The following is a 16,189-nucleotide window of genomic DNA, read 5'->3' as shown; positions in this document are numbered from 1 at the left end:
AATTCCATTTAATTAAATCTTTTTCTGTTTTCAAGCCATATTTTATTGTTATCTAGAACTTTCATTGCTCCATGTTTTTGTGGCTTCCAATGGTACCTTTCAGAAGTCTGGTCTCGTTCTAGCTTCCTGTGCTGCACCCCCACCTAATTTTACGGTCTTTTCCCAGCTCCAGCACTTTACAACTTCACAATACTTTAAGGTGACTTTTGTAGTTGTTATTCTGGGAATAAGTGGCCCTCTCATTTTTAAAACTCATGTCCTTTGGTTCTGGAAATTTTTCTTTAATTTTCTTTATTCCTATTAAAGTTATTTCTTGCTAGCCTGGTATAGTAGCAAGCATCTTTCATCCCAGCACTTGGGGGGATCACTTCAGTCCAGGAGTTTGAGAACAACTTGGATAACATAGTAAGACTCCTGTCCCCCAAATAATAAATAAATACATACAAATGAATTAAACATTATTTCCTCCTCTTCATTTCTTTCTTCATCCACATTCTTTTTTTTTTTTTTAAGTTAAAGATCCACTTTATTTAGATAAGGTTTAAATATTAACTAGGGATGAGTAGCGCTTGGACTCAATCTGACTGATTTAGAAACCCCATGTTCTTTGCATTACTGAACATTACTATTTCTTTGTTACTATACTCCTGAGTGAGCTGGACAGAAACTGAAAATAAGCTTCATTAAAAATCTAAGATTTGTAGCTAAGAGTAGTGGCACACACCTGCAGTCCTAGCTACCTGGGAGGATGAGACAGGAGGACTGCAAGTTGGAGGTCAGTGTAGGAAACTTTGTGAGATCTTATGTCAAAATGAAAAGGTCTGGGGTACTTACTGCTCAATGGTAGACTGCTTGTTGAGTAGGTGCGGAGGCCCTGGGCTCAATCCTCAGCATCACAAAAACAAAAAAACAAAACAAAAGCACAACAACAACAAAAATCTACGTTTCTAAACTTAGCAGATTAAAGAACAAAAAACTAAGATTTCTAAACTTGGTAGATTAAAAAAGCAAGGAGTAAACAATATGAAATAAAACAATAAGCCCTACATGGAAGAGAACAAAAAAATGCTGTTAAATATCTCATGATAGGAATTCTAATTTATTATTATTACTATTATTATTGTTTTGCAGAGGGGTGTTCACAGAAAACAATCCCATTCTCTCCCTATCCTTCCTTCTCAAGAACTGGACAAGAGTGCTCTTCTTGCTCCATCTGATTAGGCTGCCCAGTGCTGGGACACACTGGGACTAAGAGCTAGTAGGAGTTTCTACAGCAAGAGGCGGCTGGTAGACGACACAGCACCAGGAGCTGGGGCTCAGCTTCCTGGTCTGGGTAGAGGGGGTGGGTGGAACCTAGCCCGGATCTGTGGTTTCTCTACATAGGAACCAGCTGACCCTGTTCAGAAAACACAGTTCACTTAGTCTTGGGATTGACCAGCATGGAAGAGTGCAGGGATGGAGAAATGAGGAAATGAGTATAATAACCAGGGAAGAGATTTTAGTACTAGCAGAAATAAAGCCAGATTCCTCTGAATTTGGGAGGTGATTAAAATCTTAGCTACTGTGGTAAGAACTCTGTCAATGACAAATGGCTGCCTTCGGATGCCAAATCCCATTATCCTCTCAATCCCTATGCAAACACCAGGGGTCGTAGACATCGGCCCAGGGCCCATTTTCTTCTTGCCAGTGCTGCAGGATCTGACCTCCACTGGCTTTTCCCGACAGCTGACTGTGAACAAGGATTTCAACAGTGTGGCTTTGGACTATTCGGGAAATTTAAGCAAGTGCCTTGATGACTGGTTTGATGTTCAGTTTAACCTTCCAGAGACATTACTACTTATGTTTGTTGTCAGTTTTGAATGAATAGAAGTGTGAAAAACAGATTTTAAAGAGCCCTGATAAAGCTAAACCTATTCATTCCCCCCAACTCTGGTTTTATTTAGATTTTATGAGCTCCCACACAGATACTGTTAAAGAACAAATGCTTATATATGTATGTAAAGTACAGGTGATGTGGGAGCTTCTGAGAATTTATTTACTGGTGAAGATTTATTAACTGTGCAACCTTTGAATATCAGAGAAACTTCAATATGCACAAACCTGCATGAAGTTCTCAGCTCCCAAACTTTGGTTATATGAATATACCTCAAGCACCACAGAAACCGATCCTAATTTAAAAGTCTCAAGAAATAAAAAATCCTTCAGCTCTCTTGCATCTCTTCTTTTTATATGAGAACTCTATCTTGTTCTGCATTTCCTTTCATCTTGGTCAATTTCCAAAAACAATGTCAATAATTTTTTTTTTTTTTTGGTACTGGGAATCAAACTCAGGACCTCATGCTTGCCAGGCATTCATCCATATTCTTTTCTCCTTTTTGTTGTGTTAACTTTTTCTCATATTAGGGATTTTCCCTGGAACACCTGGAAATCTTTAGCTATTCATATTTGAGAAGACTCTAAAATCTGGCTGGAAGCGCTCTATGTACAGTGCAATTTATCTATTGGTGGCCGTCTCTGGGGTTCATCTAATAGTGAAGTGATTTTGTAGTATCTTCAGGTCTGTTCTCTGGGCTCCCTGAATATCTTCAGAAAAGGACCTTGTGGTCCTTTGACTCAGTGATATGTACACGTTGGCTGCTGGTCCTATGAGAGCTGGGTTGGGTAGGAGGACAAATGCACGAATTTTTTCAGGCAGTGAAATTACCCTGTATGAAACTGTAGTGGTGGGCACGTGTCATTAGGTATTTGTCCACATCCGTAGACTATCACACCAAAAGCAAACCCTGATGTGCCCTGGGTGATAATGGGTCATCAGCTGTAGCAGCTGTGTCCCTCGGGTGAGGTGGTGATAATGGAGGAAGCTGTGCACAAAATCGCTGCCCCTCCTCAGTTTTGCTGTGAATGGCACTAAAATTAGTTTACTGAAGAAAAGAAACAAGTTTTATGTTTTGTCTGGGCATTGTTTAAGAAAGAAAATATAATTATACTATGTGGTACTACATAGTAAAATCCCTTCATAAACATAATTAGGCTATTGATTTACCAACAGAAAATAAATTTGTTGCCGGGACAAAGGCAGGGCATTAGGATGTTAAATTGTGAACTACTATAATGAGTCAGCAGGTGGTGTCTCACTTTGATGCCTAAGAGACACCATAGTAATCATCTAGAGACATGGAGGAAAACGCCGTAAGGAACAGCTGTATTTGGCAGTGGCTGCCTCTGAGAGGAAGAGCGGGGAAGGAAATTGCTTACCGTGTTGCTGTTAAGTCTTTTGCCATTGTTTGATTTTTTTTAAAAAAAAATGTGATTTGATTTTGATATAAAATTCAAATTAAAGCCAGGCGTGGTGGCGCACACCTGTAATCCCAGCACTCGAGAGGCTGAGGCAGGAGGATTGTTGTGAACTTGAGACCAGCCTGGGCTACAAAGTGAGCTTGATGCCAGCCTGAACTGCATAGCGAGACCCTGTCTCAAAAAGACCAAAAAAAAAAAAAAAAAAATCAAATTAATACATTAAAAATAATGAAATGGTTAAATTAAGACTTCTCTGGGGCATGACATAAGATAAAATAGAAACTTTTCTTTTTGTAATTCTGCTAGAGTATTTTAACTGTGCATTTATAACATTTCTAAATAAGTTAATCTGCAACTTATCCAAGTGGCTTTTGTTTCCCAACCTTAGGGGGAGCGGTGCGGCGGGAGTCGGGGAGGGGAGCAGTGTCCGGGAGGTGTATTGGCAATGTTTCGACATTTTGGTGTTATAATGGGGGGAGAATGCTGGTAGTGGGATAGAGACCAATGAAGCTGATTAACATTTAGTGGTGCCCAGGATTGCCCCACGGCAAAGAATGATCTCGCCCTAAGTGTCAGCTTTGAGGCTGAGAAACTCGGTCCTAGGTAGCTGGGTGGTAGAGCACACACTTACCGTACACACGGCAGGGGCTTCTGTCTTTAGCACCACAAAAACCCTATACCCTCCTATGTAGCAGGTTGTATTGTTTCTGGTTTAAAATATCGTATAGTAATAAAATTACTTACAGACCTATCTTTAAAGTGAGTGTCATGCATTAGAAACTGATAAACAGACTCATTTACTTTTATTTTTTATGGTACATTTAAGAAAGACAGCATATTTTTAAAAAGACAACAAAATCCCTTCGTAGTAGTAAATTTTTTCCTGCAACTGTAAAACTTAAAAAAAAAAATTTGCCCTTAGATATTTTTTCTTGTTGTAGTTGAAATCAAATTTGAACTCCTTCGTGGGGAGTGAAATAGACTTCTTCACTATTGAACTTCCCTTTTCCTCCCTAGTGCTTTCTTTAGGATTTAAATTGTAAAACCCATGCTTGTCCTTTGTTTCTTTTCTTCGAATGGAGGCTTGCATCTCTTGCTTGTCTGAAAGAGCTTTTTACGGTGTACAAATACAAGCAGCTGCCTTGCTCATGGATTGCTCTTGACAGACTATTTCTAGGCTCTTCCAGTTTTTTATTTGTTTCATCTAAGGATCCTCATTCCAAATTTAATTGTGTATGATTTCTAGGTTACTTTTCCCTTCTGCGTGTTTGGTGGTCTGATGTTTGCAGACGAGAATGCTATGCCCTATTTCCCATTCGTCCTGTACCTCTTGGGTTGTTGCTAGTGGTTTATGCAATCTGTCTACCTCTGAGATTTGCTAATGTTGTCTCTCCTGCACTCACTACTATGTATCATTATTTTGATTCTCCTCCTTGTCACACCAAACATAGTTTAAATCCTTTTGCAATTAACATTCTATAAAAAAATTAGGGAGCTGGGCACGGTGGCACATGACTGTAATTCTAGCACTCAGGAGGCTGAGGCAGGAGGATCACTGTAAGTTCCAGGCCAGCCTGGACTAGAAGGTGAGTTCCAGGCCAGCCAGCCTGAATTACATAGTGAAACCCAGTCTCAAAAGGAGAGGGGTGGGAATTTTGTGCTGCTATGGTTTTAGAGGTTTTCTTTCAACAATCAACTTCAAAGTGAATCTTATTCCCTATATCCCTTTTGTTTGGATACTTACAGTTTTTCAGTTTATTCCAGGGTAGAAATTTTTGTCAGGCCCTTTTAGGTGTTACACATCTTTCTTTTTTCCTATACAATATTTGTAATGTAAGTTTGAAAATCCTTTGTTTTCACATTGCTCTTTGTCGTTGATTCTCCTATTTCTGGTTCTTGTTGAAATTCTTTGTTTCAAACTTGCATAGTAGCAAGACAGCAGACTGGTTCCAAGCTCTGGAGCCAGACTTCAGAGTCTGGGTATGAATCCTGGCTCTACAACTGGCTAGCTGTGTGACTTTGGGTAAGTTGCTCAGCTTCTCCGGGCTTCATGTGTAAAATGAAAATAGTTCTTACCTTTATAGTTATTGTGAGGATAAAATTAGTTAATATTTAATACAGATAAGGTACATAAAATAATGCTTGGCATGATATATGTAAATGCTAGTCATTGATATGTATTTTGTAGGTACTATGCCTGAGTTCTGCTATCTTCCGATTTTTCTAAAGGATGAACTGAGCAGTTGAACAGGGCTCTTCCTGGCAAGCGCAAGGTCCTGAGTTCAATTCCCAGTACCAAAAAAGAAAATGAAATAAAATAAAATAAACTGAGCAGTTGAGACCAACCCTAGCCTATTAAACGACATAGAAACTTGATGTGAGAACAGTTGCATCTTTATCACTTCCAGATGAAGGCTGCTATGTTCCTAAAGTTTGGCATAAAAATTTCATTGAATCTCTGTAATTGTATGAAATGATAGATATATTCTGAGAACTTATAGGGTCTTTCAGACTAAGGATCTGAACAAAATCTATGTAATGATACAAAGAAAAATCCAAAGGATCCATAAGCATCTAAAACATTCTAACTTTTCTATTAATCAAAGGGTATATAGCTGCATAATAATAAGGTAATCAATTTCACATACTATACTAATAAAACTGAAAATAATTGATGAGAGAAGATGTAATGAAACACATACACTGCCGGTGGATTTTAAATAGGTAAAAAACTACTTTTAAACAGTATGTTGTAAGAAAACTTAAAATTTTTGCTCTGTTTAGATTAATAATTCCATATCTACAAATTTATTCTAAAGAAACAATGCAAAATTGGGCTATTAGTTGTAACAATGTTCACAATACTATATGTAATGATGAAGAATTAAAAATTGTCTAATAAGCATTATGGGCCTTATAAGACTTATGGGATTTTTAACAGAAACATTATTTATGCCCCTTTGATAGATATTTATTGGAGGAAAGAAAGTGAAAATTACATTAAAATGATGTTTACTTAATAAGTTGCTTAAATTTATGCTTCTCTTTTTTTTGTGTGTGTGTGTTTTTGAGACAGGGTCTCGCTATGCAGTTCAGGCTGAACTTAAGCTCGCTTTGTAGCTCAGGCTGGCCTCGAACTTGCAACGATCCTCCTGCCTCAGCCTCCCGAGTGCTGGGATTATAGTTGTGCACCACCATGCCCGGCTGTTTATCTTTTTTTTAATTATAAAGAAATGAGGTTTGTTTTGGCTCTTGGTTATTTCCCAAGGTCCACTGGGTATTTCTGATGATGTCCGTCTTGTTGGCAGAGGGCCCAGGCAGCACGGGCCATTGCTTGGTGGGAGACAGGGAGAGGCAATGCTTGTCTAAAGTTGAAAAGCCAGATACAAAATTATGTGGTACAACTTGATTTTTAAACCCTTGGGAAAAAAACAAAGGAAGGATATTTTCTGTGTTGCAGAATAAAAGCAAAGTGTGACAACTAAACTATAACTGGATATCTACAAATATTTTCAGCAGTACTATAAATGGAGGATTTTACTTTTATTATGTTCTATGAGAATTAACATGAACAAAGCAAAAAAGAAAAGAAAAACATTTCCAATCCATCTTTAAATTAATGAATGAAATATCACAGGGTTTGGGTGACAGGCTGTTTGTCTGAGCTGTCAGATACAGGCACCTGCATATACGGCAAAGATTTTGTATCCAACAGGCCCCTAACGTAGGTAGCTCGTCCAGATCAGAGAAGCAATACAGCTAATTGGAACATCTGGGTCATGCCGTGATGTTTTAACTACTGTTTGCATCTGTTGTTGTTCTGCAGGTTTTTGTTTTTTCTGGTGCTGGAGGTTGAACTTACGGCCTCCATGTTAAGCCCACACTCTGCCGCTGAACTACCCCTCACCACCCTTCTTACAGAAATTTAACAGCACAAAATCAACAGCAACAATTTCCAATAAAGGAACCGACCAACAGCAATGCATTCCAATAAGAAAACATTTCTTTACAGAGTTCAGAGTGTTTTTTGTAAATCCAGTTGATTTCCAACCTTGTTTTTCAGCGCGATGATTATTTTCTAGAGGGCAAAAAAAGGAAGTTTGAGAAGTTGTGTGCCGTGATCAGATCACAGAGCTGTCATGGTGGAAACTCTAATCGGCTTTGCTGCCTTCTTCGGTCTCGGGTTATATCTGTAGCTGCCACAAGGGGCAGGGATTTCTATCCTTACCATTTGTAAATGATATCCCAGGGGGGCATTAGGGAAAAGATAATGTTCTTTGGGGGTTGTTCACTGTGACTGCGGCTGAAGGGTTCTTTCCAGTTAGCCATCCAGATGGAATTCGTGGCAGCTTAGCAGCCTGGATACTGAAGTGATAAAGTATAAAATATTGAATTTCTATGTGTCTATGTGATTTCAGCTTTGATGTTCATTTTTGATTATGCAATTAATCACATCTGCAACTGTCGGAGCCTGGTGCTCTGGGGGCAGATACTTCCCCATTATTTTAGTCTGAAGTACTTTATCGAATTTAAAAGGACTCCACAGTGTGAAACATTCTTAGCCTTGAAAAGCCAACGCTCACTGTGCCAGCGAAGAAGTACACTGGGTGACAGAGTTTTATTTTATATTGCAGGAGTCTGAACAAGATGATGACTGCAGTCGTTCCATACTGCATGGTGGAGAGGGGGAAGGACAAGACTGGCCACCCGGGACAGAAGGTATCTGGTTTTTTGTTTTTTGTTTTTTTTTGGTTTTTCTCCTGTACCGGGAACTGAACTCACGACCTTGCGCTTGCCAGACAGGCGCTTTTGCCGCTGAGCTAAATCCCCAGCCCCGACAGAAGGTATCTGGCTTCTGTCCTCCATGTGCTTACAAAGTTAACACTGATTTCGGGGGATTCTGCCTCCTCACTTCTGAAGGGCTCAGGGCAACTCTGAAAACACAGAAAATACCAGGCTCAGCCAAGATTGCATGTTCCAGGCCAGCCTGGGGAAGACAGTGAGACCCTGTCAGGGCTGGGGATGTGAGCTTAGTCCTGGGTTCTTGCCATTAGCGGCTTGGAAAGGGAGTGCTGAAGAGAAGAAGAAAATCATCACAGAGGAAAATAAAAACCAGTCCACAGCCTATCCTTGCGTCCACATCTGAGTAAGTGAAGTTTGGCAACTTGCCCCCACGCAGGTGGCCAGCTCTGTCCTGGTTCTCTCCGCCGCCCACGCCGCTCACGCTCAGCACGACTCCCTGCGCCTTCCCCCCTCTCTTTCCGCTCAGAATCTTACATCTGCTCCAGGAACGTTTTGCCTTCCAGAACTGAACATCGACCCATCTGGAGTGGCCCCTGAGTTCCTGCCCTGGAGGGGAAGGTGGGAGAGTGAACTAGCTCGCAGACGCCGAGTCTGTCTTCTATTCTGAGAGGCCACAAATCAAGAACTTTCCAGAACAACACCTATTTCAAATACATTACCCTGCAATCTCCCCAAGTGCCCTTGCAGACCACGCAGTAGTTGCAGATCCTTGCTTCAGAAAATAGTCACCATAGGCGTCACGTTCCCCTATCATCCACTTGCCTATAACCTTCTTAGGTTAAATGTTGATTTGAACTGCTCCAGTTTCTCCCTGGCGATTTTCTGGCATCCATTTCTAACGCTCCAGGGAAGCTGCCCTCTTAGATAGCTGTCTTTCTCATCCTTTTCACTTCCCTGGAGGCTGCACCTTTTCCTGGCCGGGTTCTCCTCTGGCGCCTGCGTCTGCTGCCCTCTGCTGAGCAGCCTCCTGCCTTTCTCCAAATCACTGCAAATCTCTCCCCGATCCGCGGGCAGAGAGTACGTTAGCAACAGTTAACAATGATGAACACCCTCAAGCCTGAAAGAGCTCATTAAAATTTTAAAAATCCTGATCCCCTCCAAACAGCGCGTATGATCTTCCTTTGAATTCTACAGACCTCAAAGCCGAGTTCTCAGCAGCCTAATACTGTCCCCGAGCGCCTTCCGAGTGGTTCAATAGTTCATTTATCCTGCTCGCTTTGGAGATGATTTGCCACTGAGGCACCAGGCATTTTTTCCCCCAGGTTTCTTTGTGACGTTTTCAGTTTTTTTTTGTTTTGTTTTCAGTTTCAATATAGCACTTATACAGCGTTGCACTGAGCTCTTAGAGTTTTAAGTCTTAATAAATGGGGTTACAAACTTCAAAGAAACAAGAATAATCTTTCTGATAAAATTTCCCCTCACAGTTGATAGTTTTCACTTGAGTTACTTACTCTTTTCAGTCAGAGTCTTAAGCGAAAGTGTTTTTGAGGATTGCTGTGCATTTTAGGCATCTTAAGTATCAGTGTAGTTCTCTTTATCAATTCACTATCTGTAAATCCCATTTCCATGTTATTTCTAGGGTTATTGATGTTCAAAGTGCTCATATACCTTCCAAAAAAGACCTTATGCATACACCACATGACTGTTTAACCTGCTATAAATATGCACATTTAACCATTTTGTGTATATGTTTGTCCAGAATATTATTTTATTAAAAAGGGAATATCACTAATTAAAATTCCTATAACCCACATAATGTTTGGACCATTCCCATAAATCTTTTTTTTTATTTTTATTTATTTTTTTTATTTTAAGGATAAAAGGAGGGAAACATTAACAGACATACAACATCATTCCCATAAATCTTAACATTCTTTATGAAGAATTTAAGTATTCTTGCAGCATGCGTTTGCTTTATTATGGGCTTTTGTGAGGGTAATGTGTAAAATACAATTTATGGACCAAAAACTAAAGTCATCTTTTTTCCTAACACAAAACTCTTCTTGCTTTCCTCAGTCTCTAGTTTCTCAGAAGACACGCACGTAAAAGCCTTGCAGACTAGAAACGGATCCTACAAATTTACTGTTTTCATGAGTCAATAACAGTGATTTTAGGAATTCAATTACTGGGCTTAGATTTTTTAATACAATGTAAATATATCTTAGTCACAGAGAACCTAGTCTTAGTTGTGTTAAAAAAGGAATAAATTCAAAAAATACATTATAAGGTTCATAAACCATTGAGAGAAACTGTCTTAGTCCACTCAGACTGACAGCAAAGTAACACAGCCTGAGGGATTTAAACAGCAGACGTTAATTTTCTCATAGTTCATTAGTTTTACCCTCAATTGGCCTTTTCTCGGGGGAAGGATTGCTGGGTTCTCTTCTTGTATAGAAATAAATCTTTTTGGATCAGGGCCTCATTCTTATGAGTTTTGTAACCTTAATTTCTGCAATATAACCACATTAGGGAAAGAGTTCAGTGTATGGATTTGGGGAGGACACAACATTCAGTCCGTAACAGGAAGACTCGGGTTGGATTTTCAGGAAGGATTCCTATAAGCACAAAATTGGCCGCTGCGGACCCCCACGTCATGCTGTCTGCTGTAACCATGATCCCACTGTGTACCTAAGAACTCTGTCCCTCTGCTGACACCCGCCTCAGCGCAAAGGACACCTGTACCTTATCTTTTTTTCAGACTCACATGCATCAGTCTCTTAAATAAGCTTTCTGAACTCTAGTGATACAGGAGGCTAGGAAATGTAGTTTTTAAGAAGTTGAAATTAACAATTTAGGAAATCAGTGAAACAGAGAGAAGGGTATCAAAATATTCTCAACTCTGATGTCTGCAATTCAGACAAATATGCCCATCAATTTAAACAGGACAAGGAAAATACAGAGGCAAGTCAGTCTTTTCCAGAGACAATAATTTTTCTTCATTGAATAAATTAGGCTGCGCCATATTTGAAGTTTCCATTTTTAATAAAGACTTTAACACTAAGTTAATGATCATTTTCTGCTTTTTTATGAATATCATTTTCACCTCTTCTATGCAGAAAATATGTTTTTGGCTATGTCAAAATGTTGCCTTTTTATTTCTCTGAATGGTAACATTTTCTGACAGGGTTAATTTACACTTCCTTATGTGAAAAATGCACTTTGGGCATAATAATATACTCAAGTACTTTATTTTTACCTATGACAAGGCGTCATCTCTGCTGGTCTCTTGAGTAGGTTCAGAGCTTATCCATAGTTCCTTGGCTGTTCACAGTGTTCAAAGACAGAACAAAGAAATGTTTGTATCTTTTTAAGTGATTTCAGAGCCAGCTCTTTCTGTAATATTCTCCCTATTTAGGACCAATAGTTAGGACAGTGGCCATTAGCTCTTAAGAATTTTTTAAAAGGCTGGGATTCCTTGTATTTGCTTATTGTATGTTTATTCCTTCATCGAAAAAGAAGACCCAGACTTTTGAGTACATTAAATTTGCTTGAAAGTGTTCTGGGTTTATCTGTTCTCCATAATCATAAAAAGTACAGTTATTTTTAGTCATGTGCTCATGTGAACACACTCATTTTCTAACTTCCATAGCAAAATACTGAATGCATTGAGCAGGTATGAGAAAATCCTTTTCACTGAGAGTTCAGTCAGTAGGGATGTGTGCCGTATGTTTTTCCCACTCTAACCCATTGCCTAGGTTTTCACTCTTGAGGATGACTACAGAAATGTTATGAAAGACATCTGTCTTCCTTTTAAGTAGGAGAGTGACCTTGTGCATGTCACACAGATTCATGACTATCAGTTTCTTTGTCTTAAAAATGAAGGCCTTCATCTAATCAATATTACCCTAGCGACTATACTTGTTGTAATCTTATTGGTTGACCATAGTTTTGTCTCACCTCATACCCATCCTGTGATTTGCCATTGGATTACTATTACCTAAGTGACTATACTTGTAATCTTATTGATTGGTTATAGTTCTGTCCCACCTTAAGCCTGCCTCACCTTGTGGCTTTGCTCAATAAAACACCCTTGAGAAGTGGGGTTACTGGAAAACCCACTTTCCAAGCCCTCTTCTGTCCCTCTCAGACAGAATCTTTTTTTCTTTCCATAAATTGTTCCTTCTCTTAAAAAAAAAAAAACTGAAAGGCTTGGATCGGATGACCTCTAAATTGTTCCCAGCTCTGTAATTCAAAGACTCTCACTTCATACTACATAGTCCTCATTTCCTGAAGTAGAGCATCTTTTGAAAACTTAAAAAACCACTGGACCAGGGCTGTGGATATAGTTCTGTGGCACAAGTGCCTGCCTGCAAGCATAAGGTCCTGAGTTCAAGTCCCAGTTTAAATAAAAAAAATTGGACCACTCCAAGGAAACTTCATTTTTAGTCATTCTTTGCAATTGTGTAATGTTAGAAAATATACAATCAAGACATTATGTTTGAGAAACATGAAGAAAACCAAAGCTAGATACATTTTCATGGTGCTGTAAAATATAAGTTGGATGACAAAGATAGTAAACATTATTATCATTTGCCTGATTATAAATAAAACTTTTCCATTTGGAAAATTTTACTGTTTCTTTTAAACTGCATGAGTCTCTTAACATAGCACATATATAAAATTCAAACAATAAAAATGCTTTTACTCTGGTAGTCCCTGTGTATTAAACAAAGTCCCCAAAGTCCTTTAAAAACAATAAAGATCTACTAAATTAGCTAATGGTGGTGATGATAACACTTAGTAACTTTTCCCAGGCCACCCACGAAGTGGCGGAGGTGATATATAGACTCAGACCTGATCCACCCCTTTCCTTATCCTTCTGGTGATACTTCTCCCTAAAATTCAACCATTGGAACTTAAAACAACATTGCTCCTTCAGGCAGGTGTAGATTGAGTACACAGCCCTGTCAAGTTCATAGATAGGGCAAGTATTGCGTCCTCCTAGAAAGGCACTCCTCTGCGATCCCACACTCTGCATGTGTCCTCGCAGTACTTGCTACTCACTGTACTCTTTGCTTCTCATTGTCTCTACTAGGGCCATAGCTTCATCTTGTTTATCTGTATATCTTCTGCCCAAAGCCTTGGGCTTGGTGTATATGCACTTAACAAAAGTTTGTCAAATGTTGAAAAATAAGTGCATGAAGCAACCCTAAACTATGTTATGTGGTTGACGCGCAATGGTTCTCAAAGTTGGGACTTTGCATCCAAGGGTTACCCTGGGAATCACCCTGTGGAACCAACAGGAGATGACCAAAATTACAAATACAGGCAAGTTGCTTTGGGGCTACAAGAACTATCTCAGTGAATCCTCACTGCAGGCAGTCCTGGGAGGTAGGAACGGTTGGTTACGCTTTCTAGAAACAGGCCTTGTTTTATCAACCCAAGGCCAGCACTGTTCATTGTAAAACTGTATTTTACAGCTGGAAATTTTTATTATAGTTTTTTTTTTTTCTCTTTAGGTGTTTACTTAAAAGCTATCACGTGCTGGACAGGAAAGATGTAAAGGTGGTCAAGCCCTCAGCCACTAGTTCATGTGTGTTTTCTAATCATTAAGAACAAATTGGTCAAATAGAAATATAAATACTTCTCCTACTTACCATGCATGACTTCTACTTACTTTTTTATTAAGTTTATTGGGACATTTTAGGAATACATAATGATCCCATTCATTATAGGGGATTTGCTTTTACTTACTTTTTAAACTTACCATTCATTACTTTTTTCCCCTTTCTGCTACTCTCCTGTGTTCCCACAGGTGTTGAGATTTTTATGACTTTTCCAAGACGTGTCAGTCATCTCCAAGAAGTGAGCCAAGAAGATTTGAAAAAAAGCAAGTAAGGAATATCCTGGGGGTGTTTGATTAGAATATAAATATGAAGTGATGATACTTGTGTAGCAACCCATAGTTTTAGTAATTTGATCCAAAACAATGCTCTAAAGAAAGGGTCACAGTAGCCGGGCGTGGTGGTGCATGCCTGTAATCCCAGCACTCCGGTGGCTGAGACCAGCCTGGGCTAGAAAGTGAGTTCAAGGCCAGTCTGAACTCCATAGCGAGACCTTGTCTCAAAAAAGAAAAAAAAAAAAAAAAAAAAAAAAAAAGAAAGGGTCATAGTAAATATTATATGGCAGGGGCCAAATAATATATTAGGCTTTGTGGGCCAGATGGTCTCTTTCACAATGATTCAGCTCTGCAATTGTCACTTGGAGGCAGCCATAGACAATATATACACAAATGAGTTGCATGCAATCCAATTAAAGCTACAAAACAATAGGATGAAGGTCAGATCTGGCCCCAAAGGAAGAGTTTGCTGACCCTGCTCCAGAAAAGTGCTATCCAAAATGTGGTTGTTTGACTCTGTGTTCTGTCCATGATGAGCTCAGTACAAAACTTGAGAGTAACCATTTTTAAAAAATTATATAGCAATTTGACAATGTAATTTTCAATTCATTGGTCATATGATGAAAACATGGGGGTTTATTGACTGCATGTTTTTTAAAACTTTGTTTCTGTAATCATTCATTTTTATTATGGTTTACAAAAGTATCAATCCTCAACGTATTTGAAACTTTAAAAACTGCTCCAAAGGTAACTTGAGAAAGGGGCTGACCAGTGCTTTTGGAGATACAAGGTACTACTCCTGTACCTAAACTGTCTCTGGTTTCTCTACTTCAGGAAATGAGGACAAAAAAATTTAAAGTGCACTGAAACCAAATCCATCCAGGTGACTGTACTGGGTGTGTAGTACAGAGAAGGTGGGTAGCAGGTCGGAGGGTTGAGAGGTCTTGTCCTCTCAGAATGCAGCCATTCCACTTAGCAGCACCATTGGGAAATAGATCTCTAAACTTTCCAGTGGGGTCAGACTGGCCTGAGAAGTAGAGATCCAGTAGACATAGTTACTGTGTTAGCTTTCTACCACCATGACAACATATGTGAGATAAATCAACTTAAAAAGAAGGAAAGGTTTATTTTTGGCTCATGGTTTTAGAGGTCTGAGTCCATGGTCATTTTGGCTCTGGTGTGTGTGTGTGTACATCAGAGAGAAGCATATGTAGCAGAAGATTCTGCTCACTAAGCAGTGGCCAGGAAGCAAAATGAGAGACAAAGATACCAGCATCCCAGTATCTCCTTAAGGGCATGCCTGACTGCTTTCCACCAGGCCCTCCAACCTCCTAAAGATTCTGCCACCTCTCAACAGTGCTACCAGCTGGACACAAATCTTTTAACATATGCACCTTTGAGGGACTTGGCAGATCCAAACTATCATGGTGAATGAGTTTTAAATCAAACTGTGTCTCCCCTTTTAGTCACATCACCTCAATGCAGCAAGAGTGCACACAAGTGCATTCTCTTTCCCTCCCAAATGAAGTGGAGATGGTGGACTTCAGGACAAAGATGCTGACCATGAGGCCTTTACTGCTTAAGAAAGAAGAAAGTTCCAAGGAGCTCTGTGATGTGGACTTGGGCTTTTTGTTGCCCAGACCTTGCTTAGAACCAAGTATCTCCAAGTCAGTGACCAGGGAAGAGGTTCCTTATTGTCTGAAGGGGCAGCAAAGAAAATCTGAAGGTAACTGCACATTTAATTCTACAGTGATTCCTTCATTCTTTTGGCGAACAGGTATTTGTTTGTTATGCCACGTATTCTGCCAAGTCCTGGATACAGTGGTGAACAACACACAATAACCCCTACCTTGGTGAAATTCACACTTGTGTTGTGGGACAGATAGTAAAGTAGCAAACAAGTAATATATATAGAGTACGTCAGGTGGTGATAAATGCTATGGAAAAAAAAGAGAAATGGGCGTGTAGAGTTTGCGAAGTCCAAGATCAAGGCATCAGCAAATCTGGTGTCCAGTGGGCTTGTTTCCTAGGACTTGGGTGGTACCATCTTGCTGAGTCCTTGCATAGTTGAAGGAGCAAACCAGCTTCCTTGGGCCCTTTTCATCAGGGCACTAATCCTGTTTATGAGGGCTCCACCTTCATGGCCTAATTATTTCCCCAAGTTTCACCTTGACACTATTATCTTGAGAACTAGGATTTCAACATACGAATTTTAGGGAGACACAGATGTTGTCTCCTGAAAATATCAGT

At 39.5% G+C, this 16,189-nt stretch overlaps 1 protein-coding gene across 2 annotated transcripts in view; it reads left to right on the top strand.

Annotated features, from left to right (window-relative positions):
• The window catches only part of Map3k19 (mitogen-activated protein kinase kinase kinase 19), a 59,233-nt gene that overhangs the window by 20,295 nt on the left and 22,749 nt on the right, over positions 1-16,189 (top strand). For both annotated transcript variants that reach the window (XM_005390756.2, XM_013517470.1), the window contains 3 exons: positions 7,932-8,016; positions 13,856-13,934; positions 15,406-15,665. In XM_005390756.2, coding sequence (XP_005390813.1) covers positions 7,932-8,016; positions 13,856-13,934; positions 15,406-15,665 — 424 coding nt within the window. The remainder of the gene's footprint in view (positions 1-7,931; positions 8,017-13,855; positions 13,935-15,405; positions 15,666-16,189) is intronic.

Source organism: Chinchilla lanigera, unplaced genomic scaffold (assembly GCF_000276665.1).
Source record: "Chinchilla lanigera isolate Chin_1 unplaced genomic scaffold, ChiLan1.0 scaffold00039, whole genome shotgun sequence".
NCBI lineage: Eukaryota > Metazoa > Chordata > Mammalia > Rodentia > Chinchillidae > Chinchilla > Chinchilla lanigera.
This window is presented reverse-complemented; position numbering and strand designations above follow the sequence as displayed.